This window comes from Chaetomium strumarium, assembly GCF_033439665.1.
Source record: "Chaetomium strumarium strain CBS 333.67 chromosome Unknown B0T15scaffold_8, whole genome shotgun sequence".
NCBI classification, from domain to species: Eukaryota; Fungi; Ascomycota; class Sordariomycetes; order Sordariales; family Chaetomiaceae; genus Chaetomium; species Chaetomium strumarium.
The window spans coordinates 420,576-436,631 of NW_026944436.1; the positions used below are offsets into that span (position 1 = coordinate 420,576).

Below are 16,056 nucleotides of genomic sequence, written 5' to 3' on the forward strand. Positions count from 1 at the left end.
CTCAGGTACTTACTAGATAGATGCGCTGCCACGTCTCTGCACCACCCACATCAAGAACTTGAGCATGCTACAGCATTAGAGCTATGGTAGAAAACGGAGGACATAAAGCCCCCAAGATCGCATTGCGGTCGTAATCCTGCCGTAACCATATCCTGCATAAAGTAGTTCGATAAGTAGCTATCTGCCCCTCCCTCGTGGTATCCCGATTTTTAACACTCTCCCCGCCAGGGCCAGACCATGTGCCATGTTTGTTTCATCTTCGCCTAGTCCTCCTCTCTCCACCAGCAACCGCATCATACCGCTGCTGTGGTGAATCATAACCCCCCAGGCCGGCAAGCGTCAGCTTCTCCTGCCTGGGCTCGGAAAACGATCGCCCCAATGTGCTGCCGCCTGTCGTCCCCATCATCTTGTTCATCAGCTGCTCCTTGTACCGCCTGGCCTCCGGGTCTTCGTACTCGAGTTGAGTCGCGGCGGGTGGGGGTGGGGCTTCACCAACGCCCGACCCCAGGGTGTCCGACCTGGCAATGCCCGCGAGAGGGGGAGGAGCAGCGGCAGACGCGTCGGTGCCGCCACCACTGGCGCTACTTGCGGCTGAGACGTTGCTGATGGCGCGGCCCAGGATGTTCCGTTTGCGTCGCTTCGGCCTGTCCTCGCCTGCGGCGGGGTCGGGCCCGGTTGGGGACATGGCAGCCAGAGCGGCGGGGGCGGACACAGTGCTGGCTAGCTTAGCGGTGGTCGAGTCCAGTAGGGAAGTCACGAGCTTGGTGGAGATGGCGAGGCGCTCTTCTGCAGCCACCTTTTTGGCTTCGAGTCGCTTTTGTTCTGCCTCTGGGTCCGGGCGGTCTGCGTCATCTTCTCCCCGGGTTTCGGCAGACTTTTCGAGGTTCTCTTCGTTTTCGTGTGGCGGAATGTCGTGGGGGTGGCCGACGTCGCCCTCAGTTGCTTCTGAATCTGCGACCTCGCTTACTATTCGGCTCATGGGCTTTCGTGGCCGTGGTGTGTCGGGGTTCCGTGGGGTGACTTGGGGTTTGTTGAAAGAGTTGGAGGATGTCTCCGAGAGGGGAGCAGCGAAGGAAAGGTTCTTCTTTCCGAAGCTGATGTTGATGTCATCGGCAGCGTTGATGTGGGTGGGAGCGGTTTCAAAGTGTGTGGTCGTGGTGACGTTCGATTCGTGTTCAGTTGCTGGTGGTCCCTTCCGACGCTGGTCCGGTTCTTCCGTCTCTTCCCTGGCGATTACAAAGGCCGACTCGTCCAGTTCCCGACGCTGTTTCGGTTTGGTGGCCGGTTTTGGAAGTAGATCTTCGTCGATCCCATCTCTACTGAAGCGCCTCTCCTGCTTGTTTTTGGCACTGTCTTTGACCATGGAGACTTCCTTGGTCTGCGTTGGTGTCTTTGCATCCTCGAAATTTTGCTTCAGTTCCGGAAATAGGAATCGCTTGATCGGCACCTTGCGTCCTGTTGAGATGCACTCCCATAACCAGTCAGCGCTGACAACTGGCACCTTCCAGGCCAATGCCAGCTCGAGCTTCTGCTTTCGTATCGCTGGCAGTGATGGGGACACCAAGAGCGAAGCATTTGCAGTAAATCTCTCCTCATACTTGGCTCCCAGCTGCCGGATGGACTTGTCAACCTGGTTGAGGTCGACTCCAGTGAATCCGGCGGTGCATATGGACAGATCTTCAAATCCCGGTATCGGAAAGAGTGGGAACGGCCGCCCGATAACATGCTGGGATGGATCAAAAAAGTACTTTTTATGCAGACATCTTTCGATGTAGAATTCAGTTATGATGTGGACGTTGCCAGGAGGTTTGGGGCGGGTGTCTGGGGCGGAGGTTTGCGGCACGATTAGGAATCTGTGCGCGAGCTGGGCGCCAGACGTGGATGTAACCTCGTCGAGGGAATGGCACACCAGCCCGCCGAGAGATGCGACCGTGTTGATTAGGATCTCAGTCCTTTGCGCCGAAAACCCGTGCACGTAGAAACAGCAAGACGCGAAGACGGCGCTGTCATCCGGGACGCCAAACGACGAGAGCTTCGAGCCCTGGGTGTCCAGTGACTTCCCTTCAGCCTTGGACGTCGAGGAGTGTGTAGGTGGGAGTCCTGCCGGGTTTGCTGGGATGTTTTGGGCGACGGTGGTAGATGCAGTCTCTGGCGCTTGCGGATTCCTTAGAATATCTCCCCAAAGGTTGTCCCTCTGGCTGTTCAGCTTCATGCTGGCAGTCTTGCGTAGCTTCCTCTTCCCCTCATCCTGCGCCGCGCTGTTTTCCCTCAGTCTTTTTCCTAGCGACGAGACGCGTGCTCGCTGCTTGTTCCAAGCGCCCACTCCTCTCTCATGCTGGGGTGAGACCGGGTCGTAGAGCTTCTCGTCGAGGATTAGACCGCGCTCAACAGAGTCATGGACCCACTCGACCGAGACGGTTGCTACGCCCCAGTTCTTCGCGGCCTGATACTTCCGCCCTTCCGGCTTGTAGACGATCAAGTGCGTGACTCGTTTCGTGAGATCGCCGGTGTAGAGTCCGCCGTTCGCTTCGATCTTGTCGATGATATGCTGGCGTTCGTCAGGATCCTCGAAGCCGGTCATACAACAGAGAAGTCTGCGGCGCTGTGGCTCCGAGCCGTCAGTGGTCGGCTCTCCTCCCCCGGTCTCGAAGGTGCGCAGCTGCCACTCTCTCTCCAGGGCGAGGAAATCAATTTCGACATCTTGAACCCAGAGATTCCGAACAGCCTCCACCCAGCCGGCGGCCATGACCCTGACATCGGGACGTTCCTTGGCGACATGGCGATATTTTGGGGTGTCGTAGTCGCCAACGATCAGATGGGTGCAGTCGGGCATCAAGTCATACTTGTGTTGGCCTCCTAGCTCAGCCGTCTTGGCTGCAATATCCGCCTACGAGCGAGAGGTCTGATTAGCTTTCCCACAGTAGTATACCTCAACCAAGAGCCAGGACAGATCGTGGGTGCTGAGTGTGGGCGAGTTGAGATGGAACCTAGACCCGGCCCGTCGATAAAGTTGGACGCGCTTGACAACTTGAACTTACTCTCAGCTCGGTCGGAATGCTGGTGCAGCAAACGACCACACCCTTGAAGGGTTGGGCAGAATCAAACAGAGACTCATCGCCATCGAACGGCGCCGGCGGTATTGCCATTGCATTCTTGAGTGAGTTGGTTGTAACAAGTTGCACGGAGAACAAACGCTGGTCTTCGATGGAGCAGACTTGACAGTGGCTTCGGGCGCGTCGCGTAGGCAGCTGATAGTGGGGTCCAATAATTAACGTCAACATGCTTGATTGGGGTTAGGGTTTACGCTGAGAGAACTTGAAATGGCCCGGCCCAAGCCCATGGTTCTTCACTTCAAGTTCTCACATTCTCTCCTAAGTTCGAAGCCCTGCAGTATGGATGCTTTCTGCTCATCGCTCGTGAACTCGATGTCCATTGTTTCCAGCCCCAAACCGCTGGGCGGCCCACCGGCCTTCTTACCGAGCTGACACTCTTCCTCGGTGGCCCAGATGAAGTCCATGTGTTCCGCCGGATCCAGTGCCACCTCCGGAAGAACCCCAGGGACAGGAGTCTCTACATCCACTTCGAAAGTGAACTTTGCAACCCTTTTCCGACTCCTCGTTAGGAAGATCTGCGCCTCCCCGACTTCCCTCACCACGTCTTTCAGCACCAGACCGCTCTCCTCCAGCAGCTCCCTTGCCACACTGTGATGGATACTCTCATCTTCCGCGTCGCACCCTCCACCGGGTACCTCCCAGCGCCCAGGCCACGAATCGTGGAGTGCTCGCTGGATGAGCAGGATGCGGTCTTCCCCTGTGGCCCGGGAGAAGACAAGGGCGCCGGTCGCGACGCAATCGAAGTCGGGATTTGCCGACAGGAAGCATTCCTGTGTCATTGTGAGGATATCCGAGTCGGGAACATGGCTGATGCTGCCCTTTGAGAGGGGAGGTGAATCGTTCATGGCTGGCGGTGGGCCTAATGATGGTAGGTAGCGGTGTTTACGCCGGGAGATAATGCTCGGCGTTGTGAGGTGTAATGAAGACCGAGGTTGCTGAGGCCCGGAGGAGATCGAGTCGGTTGAGGTAGTTATTTATATTTGATGCCATCCAGCCTGATGAAGGGTCTCACACCAACGTCAACAAGCAATTATCGAGCCCTCACACGCCACCTAAATCGGCTGTTGTGCTATCCATAGGCATACAACACAACACAGAAGGCATGCTGACCCCGCCACAAAGGCAGATTTGAGGCAGATTCCAGCCAACGCAGCGACTTGCCCCGCCCGTCTCACACGCCAAAACCCGTGACTGATGGGAAGGGTGACCTGTGTGCGAAGAATTGAGGTCACGGACTTCTTTTATCTTCCTGTCACGGATAGCCCAAGATTTTCGGGCCGAGGAATCGGTCGGATTGTTTTATATTTATATTTAATCTGTTACTACCTTGCTGTGTAATAGGTATGGCATTGGAGCGATGCCCCACCAGCTGTGCAGTCGAGTTACAGGGCAAGCCGTAGCCGGTCTTGAGTTGCGCCGACCATCCGGCCCTCGCATGTCGATGCGAGACCCGAACCGGCGACTAGGTAACCCTGCTTACTCACTGTGCTTGACTCAACATGCTTGGCGACGCGGGGAACCTGCGTCGTCGAGTGGCTGTTGACCTCGTTCCTTCAAAAGGGCTTGGACACGGACAGTCTGACACTCGTTCCGAAAGCGGGATGCGAGGTCTTAGCGAGCCGCTCTTTGTCGTTAATCCGTTACGTGATGTAGTGCGTCGCAGTAGCATGACCATCCCGTGGTATAAATACAATGGCGGTTTCCTCAGCTTCTAGGACACATTGGGGACAACGCACTCTATCTAGTCTGGCACCTTATCATACCAACCGACGTACTTGTACCTTTCTTCTCCTCAGCGCTGACACGCCCGCAACCACCCAACGAACCTCCTCCTCTACTCACTTACCAACCCACTGCCAACATGGCCGCCCAAGAGCTCCCTAAAACAATGAAGACCCTCCTCCAAGCCTCCCGCAAGACAACCGAAGTCATCTCCACCACCGCCCCGGTTCCCACCCCGACGCACCCAGACGACGTCCTCGTGCGCGTGCACGCCACGGCGCCCTGCGCGGGCGAGCTCCTCTGGGCTATCAACTTCCCCGATTCGATCCCCGCCGACAAGGAGATGGTCCCCTGCCAAGACATGGCCGGCAGGGTGGTCAGCGCCCCGGCCAACAGCGGCTTCGCCGCCGGCGACAGGGTCTACTGCCGGATCAGCGCCGAGAGGGCCGGCGCGGCACGGGACTATGCCCTGCCGCGCGCCAGCGAGCTGGCCAAGATCCCCGAGGGCCTGGGTTGGATCGAGGCGGCAGCGACGCCGTTGAGCGCCCTGACGGCGTGGCAGGCCCTGTTCGTCCAGGGGACGCTGGATGCCGCGTCAGTGAAGGGGAATGCGGCCGCGCGAGAGAAGAACGGCAAGGTCAGGGTGCTGGTGACGGGTGCGGCGGGCGGCGTGGGCAGCTGGGCCGTGCAGCTTGCTGCGCTAGCTGGGGCCAAGGCGGTCGTGGCGGTGTGCGGGCCCGGCAAGGAGGAGGCCGCGAGGAAGCTGGGCGCGACGGAGGTTGTCAACTACGCCGAGACGTCGATTGAGGACTGGGTGGCCGCCGACCCGGCAGCGCGCGAATGTGATCTCATCGTCGAGATGGTCGGCGGCAAGACGCTGGAGGGATGCTGGGCCGCTGTGCGCGAGGGAGGAGCCATGATTACTATCAATACGCCTCCCGAGTATGGCAAACCTGCGGGGCTGAAGAAGGAGCTTTCCAAGGCCTTGTTCTTCATTGTCGAGCCGCTGGGGAGCAATCTGGCCGAGATTGGAGACCTGATCGTGGCCGGCAAGGTGCGGCCGACGGTCGACAGCGTGTGGGAGTTTGCCGATTACAAGAAGGCTTTCAAGAGGCTCGAGTCCGGACACGCGAACGGGAAGATCATCATCAAGGTCAGCGATGAGGCTTGAAGGATGAGTTGTGAGAACATGCCGAAGTAAAACAGTAATCACATAGAATTCAACAGCCCGCGAGCATTGCTGGCTGTCTCATTCTTCCTCTGACTGCAGACTCGCGATGCATCGTGGGTTGAAGGGAACTGGACTGTTGCCGGTTTCGAGTTGCGGTGTGGGGACAGATATTCCTGCGCTCATTGGCTCAATGCTTTGGGGGGGCCTTTGAAACGGCAGGGTGACCCTGCGGATTGAAAAATGGGATCCTGCAACGCAGGGACTTGACGTTCTCAACTTTGAGCCCCTGAGTGTTTGATCTTCCATGATAACGTCGATGTTCGCGTCACAGAATTCTCCCTTGTGCGACAGTCGCTGGCAGCCGAGCCTGACATTGACACGCGACTGCGCGGTTCTCCCGATCATGCTGGCTCATCCATGGCACCCGCGGCTGTTCATGCGACTCCCGCCCTGAGGCAGCCGACAATTCGATGAAATAGCCGCGCTTGTCTCATCTGCTTGCCTCATTGGTGATCCTTGGGAGGGTTCATGGACCCGTCCGCCAAGGGCCGCCTGCTTGAGGCAGATGGGGACAACATTGCTGGGTAGTGTTTGACAACAACGACACGGAGTGACACTCCTTGTCCCCATCCCTCGACTAGGGACGCCCGGCCACAACCGGAGTTGATGTTTGGTTCGACAGCTGGGCATCTTGGTTGTGTCTTGCTTGTGTTTCTCTCTTCTTGATCTGTTGCTTGCTGCCTTCTCTTTTTATTTTCCTTTCCAAATTCTTGTTGTTTCTTTTTATTCTCTCTTTTGGTTTAACCTTGTCTTCTTGCCACTCATTGCCAGCCTGGACCTGGTCTATCCGGAGCGGCCCAACGCCGGGAGCACGGCCTTCATACTTCTTTCACTTCTTTCTTCTCGCGGCTTGGTGCTCGGAACCGGCTGGCCGCGTCTAGCAACCCTGCCTCTCGTTCAGCTGTCCGAGTTAGACCGGTAATCTCGACGCCTTTGCTCATGCAGACGATATCGAGGTAGCCCGCTGTCGAGAAGCCATTGCTAGCAATGGCAGTTTCCTTCCTTTTCTCAGCATCGGTGTTGCTCATAGCCTTGTTCTGCTGTCATGCAACCGCTCTCCAACAGACAACCCATGACACTGGCTGCATCCATTTGCCCGTCGTCCATTCGACCAATGTCAACTACTTTTCCAGCAAACGAGGCGTCCAGTTGCAGCTAGCAAACCGGTCAGATGTTGCCTACTATGCTCAACGTAACTCACTCCTCCTTTGGATGTCTTTCGCCGCGCTCCGCCTAACCTTCTCGCAGTCAGCATTGGCACGCCTCCTCAGCCGGTATTTGTGCAGTTGGACACGGGTTCTTTTGAGTTGTGGGTGAACCCGGACTGTACGACGGTATCGGGAGCCGACGCTGTCTTCTGCGAGCGGGCCGGCCAGTACGACACCACCAAGTCCTCGACTGCCACCTCGCTCGGAACCACGAGAACGCTGCGGTATGGGATCGGGAGCGCCAACATCACCTACTTCACAGACACGGTCACCCTCGCTGGCAGCCCTACAGCTCTCCAAGGAGTCCAGTTTGGCGTGGCCACCGCGTCAGAAGACGCTTTCTCAGGTATCCTGGGAATAGGATATGGGAAAGGCATTGCCACCAGATATCTCAACTTTGTGGACCAGCTGCGAGCACAAAATGTTACTCGCGTCAAAGCGTACACCCTCGCCTTGGGAAGCAAGGATGCGCAAGAAGGAGTTATCGTGTTTGGCGGCATCGACACATCAAAGTTTGCCGGCAGTCTGGTTAAGCTACCAATCATCCCAGCCCAACAGTCACCCGACGGCGTTCCTCGATTCTGGGTTGGCCTGAAATCCGTCTCGATTACGCCTCCGAACGGAGTGAACAGGGCGTACGATGACAGCAGCACGCCCGTGTTTCTCGACAGCGGGTCCACAATGACGCTCCTGCCGCCGAACCTGACGAGGGCCATCGCCCGTGACTTCGGCGTGCAGGAGCCGGATTCCAATGGATTCTTCAGGATTGATTGTTCCCTAGCGGCGCTGAACGGCACGCTCGACTTTGCTTTTGACGGGGTGACGATCAAGGTGCCCTACAAGGAGCTAACGCGGGAAGTATCCAGCAATCCGCCGGCATGCTTCCTTGGAATCATGCCGAGCGAGCGTTTTACGTTGCTCGGGGACACCTTCTTGCGGTCAGCTTACGGTATGTTCCCCATGTCCATATGAGCCCTGGTACCCTGACGACTTCTGACGAGATAGTATAGCGGTCTTCGACCTCGAAACCGACGGAATCTGGATGGCCCAGGCCACGGACTGCGGCTCCTCGCCTGCCGCCCTCGGCAATATCCAGGATTTGTCCGCTGTCACAGGTGCATGCGGGGTGACGGCTTCGGCTGTCAACGGCGCGAGCGGTACCCCAATTGCCAGCCCAGGAGTAGAAAGTGTTGAGGCCGTGCCGGTTCCCTCCGTTGTCCCTCCTACCATCGGGTTACCACCGGCCAGCGGGACAGCCCAAGGGACAGCCTCTCAGGGTAGCCCGAGTCCTACATCAAGTACTGGGTGTGGCCCACAGAGTCCGATTGGACGTGTATGGAGTCTGGGAATCATGGTGCTGTTACATATCTTACTGGGTTCATGACGGCGTCATGGCGCAGGTTTAATTTAGCTGGCATTGCAGGGACATTCTGGCGTAACCCGTGTCTTAGGATACCTTAAAAATAATTAACCTCATGCACGACACCACGTTCCAACGCCCACTGCAGGACTGCCAACTTGTGGCTTAGCCGATCCAGTCTACTTGGTTCAGGAGGACGCGGCTTGCTAAAGCAGAACTATCGTCTAGCATCCCCTACCCCGGCCACTTTCTCCCACCACCTATGGCAGTTATGACCACAGGCTGTCGCTATCCAGAAGATTAATCACTGATGTCCCCAGAATATAGCCAGTTCGGCGTCAACCAGCAGTCTATGATACTGCATTGGTACTTCTCTTATCTCATACTCACCTTAGATATTGGTGTCGGGACCCGTTGAAGTACTACACGTTCTGACCTGGGCGGCAAGGGTCTGCCCATAAATGCCCAGCAGCTCTACAGGGCATTGGTAGTCTTGTGAGTCTCTAGTTGTCATTTATAAGCCCACGGCGTCTCTGGGATGGATGTGAACCTGATCGCTCAGCTGACGTTACTCTTACTAGTTTCTAGACATGTAACCCCCTCCTAGGTGTGGTTGGTAGGTTGTGTCTACACTTCGAGAATTGTAGTCTCCGTTGTTATTGGACTTGTCACCGTTGAACAATCAAAGTCACTGTCTGACACTAGGTACTCGCTTTGAATCCGTCGAGACACTTCCCTGCCCACCACCTTAAGCCTCAAAGAATGGCGACAGCCGCGATACGCTTCCTATTCAACCGAGCTGATATTAGCCAAGTTGATGTTGCAGAAAATAGCTTGGCTCAGTCTCCGAACTGAAAGAAGAGGAAGGAAATATGAGCTTAAAGAGAAGATACCCTGTGGCTCATGGGAGTACTGTGTACCTAGCTGGGCAACTCGTGGTAGTTGCCAAACTCTACGTTGCAGTAGTGACCTGACATGCATACCTAAGGTAACTACGCCAAAGGCATCACCGACATGAAGGCATCAGATATTATGTTGCCGTAAGGGTTATCAGACCCAAAAACAATAAGAAAGGAAAAAGAAAAGGAATCTGTGTCTATGAATATAAAACTATACTAAAAAAAAATGAACAATCCAGCTGTACCGAAATTCGACAGGGTGTTGAGCAGAGAAGTCAACCATTCCCAGGTCTTGATGAGGACGTCCGAACAGATGCAAGGAAGGGCACTCAAATTAAGATGCCCAAGAAAAGTTCCAATCTGCCCGAATGGCGGGCAGACGAAGTACAGCGCCGTCAGAGGGTTTCCATATCCGGGGTGTGGAGGCCGCCTGAAGGGTTACTTCGTTGCAGGCACCGCAAAGGAGTGTACATTACTAACTCGAATTGCAAGAATGGGGTCAAGAAGAGCGATCCCAACAAAGACTGTTCTGACTGTCTGGGAACGGGTACGAAACTCACTCGCTGCAGCCATACCGGTTGTGTCAATGGCCAGATGGAGTATAAGTGTGACGATGACTTTCCACAAATAGGACAGTGGTGGGAAAGGACGAGCTGGTCCCGGGCATCGGCGCCCTGGTGGGAACCTGTGCTGGGTGTTGTTGTTATTGTTGGCTTGTTGATGCTGACTAGTGGCTCAGATCTGACGGGGTAGGATAATATGACGCTGGCCCGTCGTTTCAGCATGTGCTTGTCCTTTCTTTTGAGATTTCAGTTGGTTATGATCTGTGATCTTGGTACCAAAGCATAGGTAGTCACAGTAGAGATTTGTCTGGCGTTCTAGAGTGAGACAAGTTTATAGGGTCTAATATCTTCGCGGCCGTGTGACTGACATACATGGTGTATTGCCAGCTGTATCTACCCCCGGACCTGAATACCCGATCGCCTACAGTTGAGTCACATATAGGTAGGTCAGTTCACTTGGTCATGAACCAGCTTAATCTTTGAAAGAATGTATCTCTAGGTGTGCTATGTATTCTGGGTGAAGCTATTGGGCATTTAACATTTTAATCGACATGATGATTCGACACCCTGAATCTACTGTCACTCAACTACGGGCTTAGAGAGCACTGCCTGGAGCCGGCCAGGCAGAGAATGAGACCGGGGTAAGTGTTTTACCCGGCTACTAACTTACTTTATTTTACTGTACATTCGACATGGCGTTCAACTTTCAAGTGGGCATGTATGTATCTATATCTGATCTAGGCGATGCCTCTCTATTAGAAGGCTCAGTCGGGCAATCATCTTTTTGACTTTACCTACCCGTACCGCTGATCCGCATCTCCGGTCTTACCCGTTGATGGGGCTCTTGAGCCGTTGATATCATCTACAATTGACCGAACATGGAAACGTTTGTTCTGTGGCATCGAAGACGGTGTAGTATAAATAAGGTACCTACCTACCCAGTAGTATGCTCCCATCAAAGCGAAGGATTGTAGGTCAGGACCGTGACACCAGGTTGATGCAAGGAAGCGGGAGAATAGGGTTAGGGGTAGCCCCACCCTTTCACATGCGGATAGTAGCGGAAACGGGCCGCTCCACCAGAGCCTGACGTACACTGTACGGACATCAACTCGCCATGGAAACATCTCGACCTTCCTGAACAACCACCACCTCTCCGGAACCTCCCGCATGCACCGCGAATTAGTGGTGACCACAACAGCAACGCACCTTAACGGCGGACTCTCCCCAGGCCACCGGAAGACACCATCACCCTCAATATGAATCGCGGTATATTGACGGACAGACAAGCCGACGAACTGTATGTATGTGATAGGTGGCAGCGGCCCCGATCGGAGCTGAGACGGTATCGGTAGGCACAAGTCAATCATTGCATACCTGTCAGCGAATAACCTGTCCACGGCTGCCGAGACGCTGAGAGCGGAGCTGAGTCTCCGAGAAGATGTCTTCGACCCGGACACAACAGCGAAATACCGGTCGCTACTCGAGAAGAAATGGACAAGTACAGTTCGATTACAGAAGAAGGCATGCCTGTTGATCATACAGCCTGTGAAGCAGGCTCCCGTGGCTTTGCCTTGTTGTTGAAGCAGGAATGTCTAACCGGCTTTTGCTCCAGGTAATGCAACTCGAGTCTGTCAACAGCGAACTGCAATCCAAAGTTGAGAGCGCAAGATTGTCTCCAAACCTTTCCAAGCGCAACCAGGATCCGGTGGACTGGCTCCCACAATCTCCTCCCCGACATCTGCTCGAGTCACATCAAGCCACTGTCAATTGTCTCGCATTCCATCCGACATTTTCTTCCTTAGCATCTGGCTGCGACGACTCTCTAATCAAGATCTGGGACTGGGAACTAGGCGAGCTCGAGAGAACGCTCAAAGGCCACACAAGAGCAGTACTCGACGTCGATTATGGCGGGCCAAAAGGCAGCATCCTCCTTGCATCTTGCAGCTCAGACTCGACCATCAAGCTATGGGACCCAGCCGACGGGTACAAGAACATCCGCACGCTAGCTGGGCATGATCATAGCGTTAGCGCAGTCCGGTTCATCGCTGGCAGTGCGAAGTCCAGAAACATGCTTGTCAGCGCCAGCGGAGACAAAACGCTAAAAATATGGGATATCACGGCGGGATACTGCATTAGGACACTACAAGGCCATACCGCCTGGGTACGGGACGTGTGCTCCTCGGTGGACGGGCGCTATCTCCTATCTGCCGGTAGCGACCAGACAGCTCGGTTATGGGATATCTCAGCGGCGGCCGACGGGGAAGACAAGCTGGTTCTTCCCGGCCACGAGAACGGTATCGGCTGCTGCGCGTTCGCTCCGGCCGCTTCCTACGGTTATCTGGCAAAATTGGCCGGGCTGAAGAAGCCGCCGCCTGCGAGTAGCACGGCAGAGTTCATGGCGACCGGGGCCCGGGATAAGACCATCAAACTGTGGGATGTGCGCGGGGTGTGCTTCAAGACGCTCGTCGGGCACGATAACTGGGTGAGCGGGATCGTCTTCCACCCGGGGGGCAAGTATCTCCTGTCTGTGGCCGACGACAAAACACTGCGATGCTGGGACCTCAGTCAGGACGGGCGCTGCGTAAAAGTGCTGGCCGACGCACACGGGCAGTTCATCACCTGTGTGCGATGGGCGCCGCCTGTCGTCAAGAAGGAAGGGGAGCAACAGGCTGGCGAGGATTCGGGTGAAGTGCAGATCCGCCGCGTGATTGCCACGGGTAGCGTCGATAAGGCGGTAAGAATCTTTGCGAATTAACGTCAGATCTGCCTGGAAACGGAAGCCATGTTCCATTGTGAAGCTGGTAGGGCGACAAGAGATCAGCATAGGTATTCCGTACAGGTAGGCTAGATACTATCAGGTGTGCCCGCATCGCCCGGACAACGGCTGCATCAATATCAGGTGCCAGCGGCCGCCGAAGGTCTGGAAGGGTTGCCTCCTGTTGGGTGGTTTCTGATTGTGCTACTATGTATGTTTCGTTTCAATACTTCAGTCGAGGCCGGAGTGGGGCAAGAGGCTTTCCTTCATTAACAAAGTGCCTAGGCACCCGGACCCTACCCTGTTAGTAGGGCCGCCTGTTACCGGCCCCCCCTTTTGGCCTCGTGTCACCGCGACCCAGGCGCGGATCAGCCAACATTGCGAAGATGTTTGCAACATAGGTTGATGGCGTATTCTGAGGAAGTTGATGCCACTGTCGGTTGTCGTTCTGTTGATGATTGCACTCGATGTTCATGTCTTTCCATACATGTATGTGTCCGTACTGTTTACACCACAAGTGTAAATAGTGTACGGCTCTTGGCAATAACCTTTAACCAAAAATCGGTTGAACAACGGTCGAGACGCACCAGCGGGCCGTCCTTGGGGTCCGCCTTGGCCGGTGAGTGGTTGGTCCAAGGCCTAACCCCTGCCTCAAGTAAGGGGCAGCTGTGGAGCGTTGTGGAATTGGCGGGTTTTGGAGCGGCCTCTCAGGGGAATTTCCGTGCTGTGGAATGAGTTGCTCGATACGAGCTCGAACTGGGATGGGAAACTGAAGACACTCGGAAAGTTCGGTGGATCGAACGGAATAGCAGAAGCTACCCGCAGAAGCGCGCTTTTTGCAAGTTCCGGGTTGCGTGTGAATACGAGAATCAAGTCGGCTTTCCCGCAGAACACATGAACTGCAGCACCAAGACATTGAGGAAGCTCTTGAAACCAGGTGCGAGGTGCGTGGATCGAGCCAGGTCCCGTCGATCGGCATGCCAAGAGGGCTGAGGCTGTGTTGACTCTTCCGACCGACCAGGGGACGGCGACGGCGCGCTTCCTCAACCCCGGACGCCCCGTAATAACAATTCATCCTTATTCTTTTCAAGACCTCAACCTGCTTCCAACGACTTCCTGTGACCGTTTCTCCCTTATCTCTCCCTCTTCATCTGCATCCAACCGTCCTTGTGCGACGTCCACATTCGTTGTCCATAACTGAGGTGCTGCCTGCCCGTGTTGGCGATCACTTTCATCTTTAGGATTCCCCCACGCTCATTCCTCCTAGTCGAGGCTCATTGTTGCTTGTTCCCAGCCCTTTTCTTCCTCTTCGCCTGACGATTGTTTGCTCCTGCCTGTGACGCAATCGCCAAGTCTGCCAAGTTAGCCTCGCGTTGTTCAGCCATCACATTTCACGATGCGTCCCACCACAGCTTTCCTCGCCGGCGCCCTTGCCTCGGGCGTGTCGGCCGAGAACTACCTCGGGTTCAACTCGGGAGCGACGCTGGCCGACCGGTCCGCTAAGTTCAAGTCCGACTTCTTGGCCGAGTTCAAGACGGCGCAGGGCCTCAAGAACGCGCCGGGCAAGTTCAATGCCGTGCGCCTGTACACCAACATCCAGGCCTACTCCGAGACCGACCCGATCCAGGCGTTCGAAGCTGCCATTGAGACCAACACGAAGCTTCTGCTCGGCATCTGGACCTCGGGCACCGACAACATCGACAAGGAACTCGCCGCGCTGAAGAAGGCCATCGAGAAGTACGGGAGCAAGTTCACCGACCTCGTCATTGGCATGTCCATCGGCAGCGAGGATCTCTATCGCGTCTCGGCGACGGGCATCGCAAACAAGTCCGGTGTTGGTGCCGGGCCGGACGTTCTCGTCAACTTCATTAACCAGTACAAGAAGGCCGTCGCCAACACGGCGCTGGCCAAGGTCCCCATTGGGCACGTTGACACGTGGGACGCCTGGACGAACGGCACCAACAAGGCCGTGGTCGACGCGGTCGACTGGGTCGGCGTGGACGAGTACCCCTACTACGAGAACGGAAAGGGCAACGACATCAAGAACTCGGGCAAGCTCTTCGACCGGGCCTACGATGCCGTCGCGGGGGCTGTCGGCGGCAAGCCCGTCTGGGTCACCGAGACGGGTTGGCCTTCCACGGGTCCTAACTGGGACCAGGCTGTCCCCAGCGTCGAGAATGCCAAGTACTACTGGGACGAGGTCGGCTGCCGCAAGCTCTTCAACAAGGTGCCTACCTTCTGGTACAACCTGCGTGACTCCAACCCGGACAACGAGATGAAGTTTGCCATCACCAAGGACCTCTCGACCACGCCCCTGTTCGACCTGACCTGCCCGACCAAGTTCGACACGCCGACCGCCACTGCCAAGACCAGCTCGGCCGCAGCCACCGGCTCCTCCTCGACTGCTGTCTCTGCCCCCGGTAGCTCCTCCACCGGCTCCGCCGGCTCGACCAACTCGACTGCCGGCTCCGGCTCCGGCAGTGGAAGCAGCGGCACTGACAACGGAAGCGGAAGCGGCACCGGCACCGGCGAGCAGGCTGCGGGCCCCTCGTCGAGCGTCGTTACTGGCGGCGCCTTCGTGGGCAAGAGCCTCTCGGCGGCCGCCGTCGTGAGCCTGGCCCTCGTTGCCGGCGTCTTTGCTCTCTTCTAAACTATTTGACGCACACTACAAATGGCATGGCGGATGTAATGGCATATGGCAATTATCTCTCGTCCTCTCGTCCTCTCTCTCTCTCTTCGTCGCTGCCGGGCCGTAACCCGACAGACTGGATCTGGAGGTTTCATATGCCGTGCACGAAGTACTACTAGACAAAAGAGGATTCATCATAGACAAGGGCAGTACTTTGCTTTCTGGTTTCGGCTTTTGACTTGAACGTAGCCCCGTTCCATTGTGATTTCGCGGTTTGTAATGGTGCCTGGATAATAATACGCGGACGGCTTCCGAATACCTAACACCAGTCAACTCAATAGGGGTTGTTTACCTCTGCCAGCTCGTTTCGCTTACAATGACGTATTGTGAATGACCCTCCACAAGCTCCAGTCGTTGATTGGAACTCGAGTCTGATTCGCCATGCAATGAGTAAAACCACGTGTATTCCTACCCTTGAGCACCTTGCGGATTCTCGCTGGTAATAGGGACAGGAGAGTGGCAGAGAGGTTGCCGGTCTGGTGTCGTTCGTGGACCCTGTTTACGTCATTGATCTAC

The 16,056-nt window shown here is 55.9% G+C and overlaps 6 protein-coding genes across 6 annotated transcripts; 4 read left to right on the forward strand and 2 right to left on the reverse strand.

Annotated features, from left to right (window-relative positions):
* Window positions 1–87: 87 nt before the first annotated feature.
* Window positions 88–3,204, reverse strand: B0T15DRAFT_441737 (BRCT domain-containing protein). The gene is made up of 2 exons (XM_062865924.1): window positions 3,039–3,204; window positions 88–2,887 (listed from the first exon to the last, which is right to left on the reverse strand). Exons 1-2 carry the CDS (start codon window positions 3,144–3,146, stop codon window positions 254–256), a joined length of 2,742 nt encoding a protein of 913 aa, XP_062717459.1. The 5' UTR covers window positions 3,147–3,204; the 3' UTR covers window positions 88–253.
* A 56-nt stretch (window positions 3,205–3,260) lies between these two features.
* On the reverse strand, window positions 3,261–4,276 carry B0T15DRAFT_320990 (NUDIX hydrolase domain-like protein). The gene has a single exon (XM_062864052.1). It carries the CDS (start codon window positions 3,956–3,958, stop codon window positions 3,347–3,349), a length of 612 nt encoding a protein of 203 aa, XP_062717460.1. The 5' UTR covers window positions 3,959–4,276; the 3' UTR covers window positions 3,261–3,346.
* A 605-nt stretch (window positions 4,277–4,881) lies between these two features.
* Window positions 4,882–6,045, forward strand: B0T15DRAFT_320992 (uncharacterized protein). The gene has a single exon (XM_062864053.1). It carries the CDS (start codon window positions 4,975–4,977, stop codon window positions 6,004–6,006), a length of 1,032 nt encoding a protein of 343 aa, XP_062717461.1. The 5' UTR covers window positions 4,882–4,974; the 3' UTR covers window positions 6,007–6,045.
* A 1,008-nt stretch (window positions 6,046–7,053) lies between these two features.
* B0T15DRAFT_405055 (aspartic peptidase domain-containing protein) lies at window positions 7,054–8,658 on the forward strand (the record flags this gene model as incomplete). The annotated part of the gene is made up of 3 exons (XM_062865281.1): window positions 7,054–7,258; window positions 7,315–8,223; window positions 8,285–8,658. The coding sequence occupies 3 exons, from the start codon at window positions 7,054–7,056 to the stop codon at window positions 8,656–8,658; spliced, it is 1,488 nt and encodes a 495-aa protein (XP_062717462.1).
* A 2,538-nt stretch (window positions 8,659–11,196) lies between these two features.
* Window positions 11,197–13,163, forward strand: B0T15DRAFT_321096 (LIS-1 2). Its single transcript, XM_062864055.1, has 4 exons — window positions 11,197–11,393; window positions 11,449–11,617; window positions 11,709–13,062; window positions 13,137–13,163. Exons 1-3 carry the CDS (start codon window positions 11,353–11,355, stop codon window positions 12,849–12,851), a joined length of 1,353 nt encoding a protein of 450 aa, XP_062717463.1. The 5' UTR covers window positions 11,197–11,352; the 3' UTR covers window positions 12,852–13,062; window positions 13,137–13,163.
* Window positions 13,164–14,046: 883 nt separating this feature from the next.
* On the forward strand, window positions 14,047–15,509 carry B0T15DRAFT_321056 (glycoside hydrolase family 17 protein). Its single transcript, XM_062864054.1, has one exon. The coding sequence runs from the start codon at window positions 14,248–14,250 to the stop codon at window positions 15,499–15,501; it is 1,254 nt and encodes a 417-aa protein (XP_062717464.1). The 5' UTR covers window positions 14,047–14,247; the 3' UTR covers window positions 15,502–15,509.
* The last annotated feature ends 547 nt before the right edge of the window (window positions 15,510–16,056 follow it).

Coding starts and splice junctions, on each gene's coding strand:
- B0T15DRAFT_441737 (XM_062865924.1), bottom strand. CDS start 3,146: ATGGCAATACCGCCGGCGCCGTTCGATGGCGATGAGTCTCTGTTTGAT. Junction 2,888..3,038: donor GCATTCCGACCGAGCTGAGA/GTAAGTTCAAGT, acceptor TCTCGCTCGTAG/GCGGATATTGCAGCCAAGAC.
- B0T15DRAFT_320990 (XM_062864052.1), bottom strand. CDS start 3,958: ATGAACGATTCACCTCCCCTCTCAAAGGGCAGCATCAGCCATGTTCCC.
- B0T15DRAFT_320992 (XM_062864053.1), top strand. CDS start 4,975: ATGGCCGCCCAAGAGCTCCCTAAAACAATGAAGACCCTCCTCCAAGCC.
- B0T15DRAFT_321096 (XM_062864055.1), top strand. CDS start 11,353: ATGAATCGCGGTATATTGACGGACAGACAAGCCGACGAACT. Junction 11,394..11,448: donor GACAGACAAGCCGACGAACT/GTATGTATGTGA, acceptor CGGTATCGGTAG/GCACAAGTCAATCATTGCAT. Junction 11,618..11,708: donor CAGTTCGATTACAGAAGAAG/GCATGCCTGTTG, acceptor CTTTTGCTCCAG/GTAATGCAACTCGAGTCTGT.
- B0T15DRAFT_321056 (XM_062864054.1), top strand. CDS start 14,248: ATGCGTCCCACCACAGCTTTCCTCGCCGGCGCCCTTGCCTCGGGCGTG.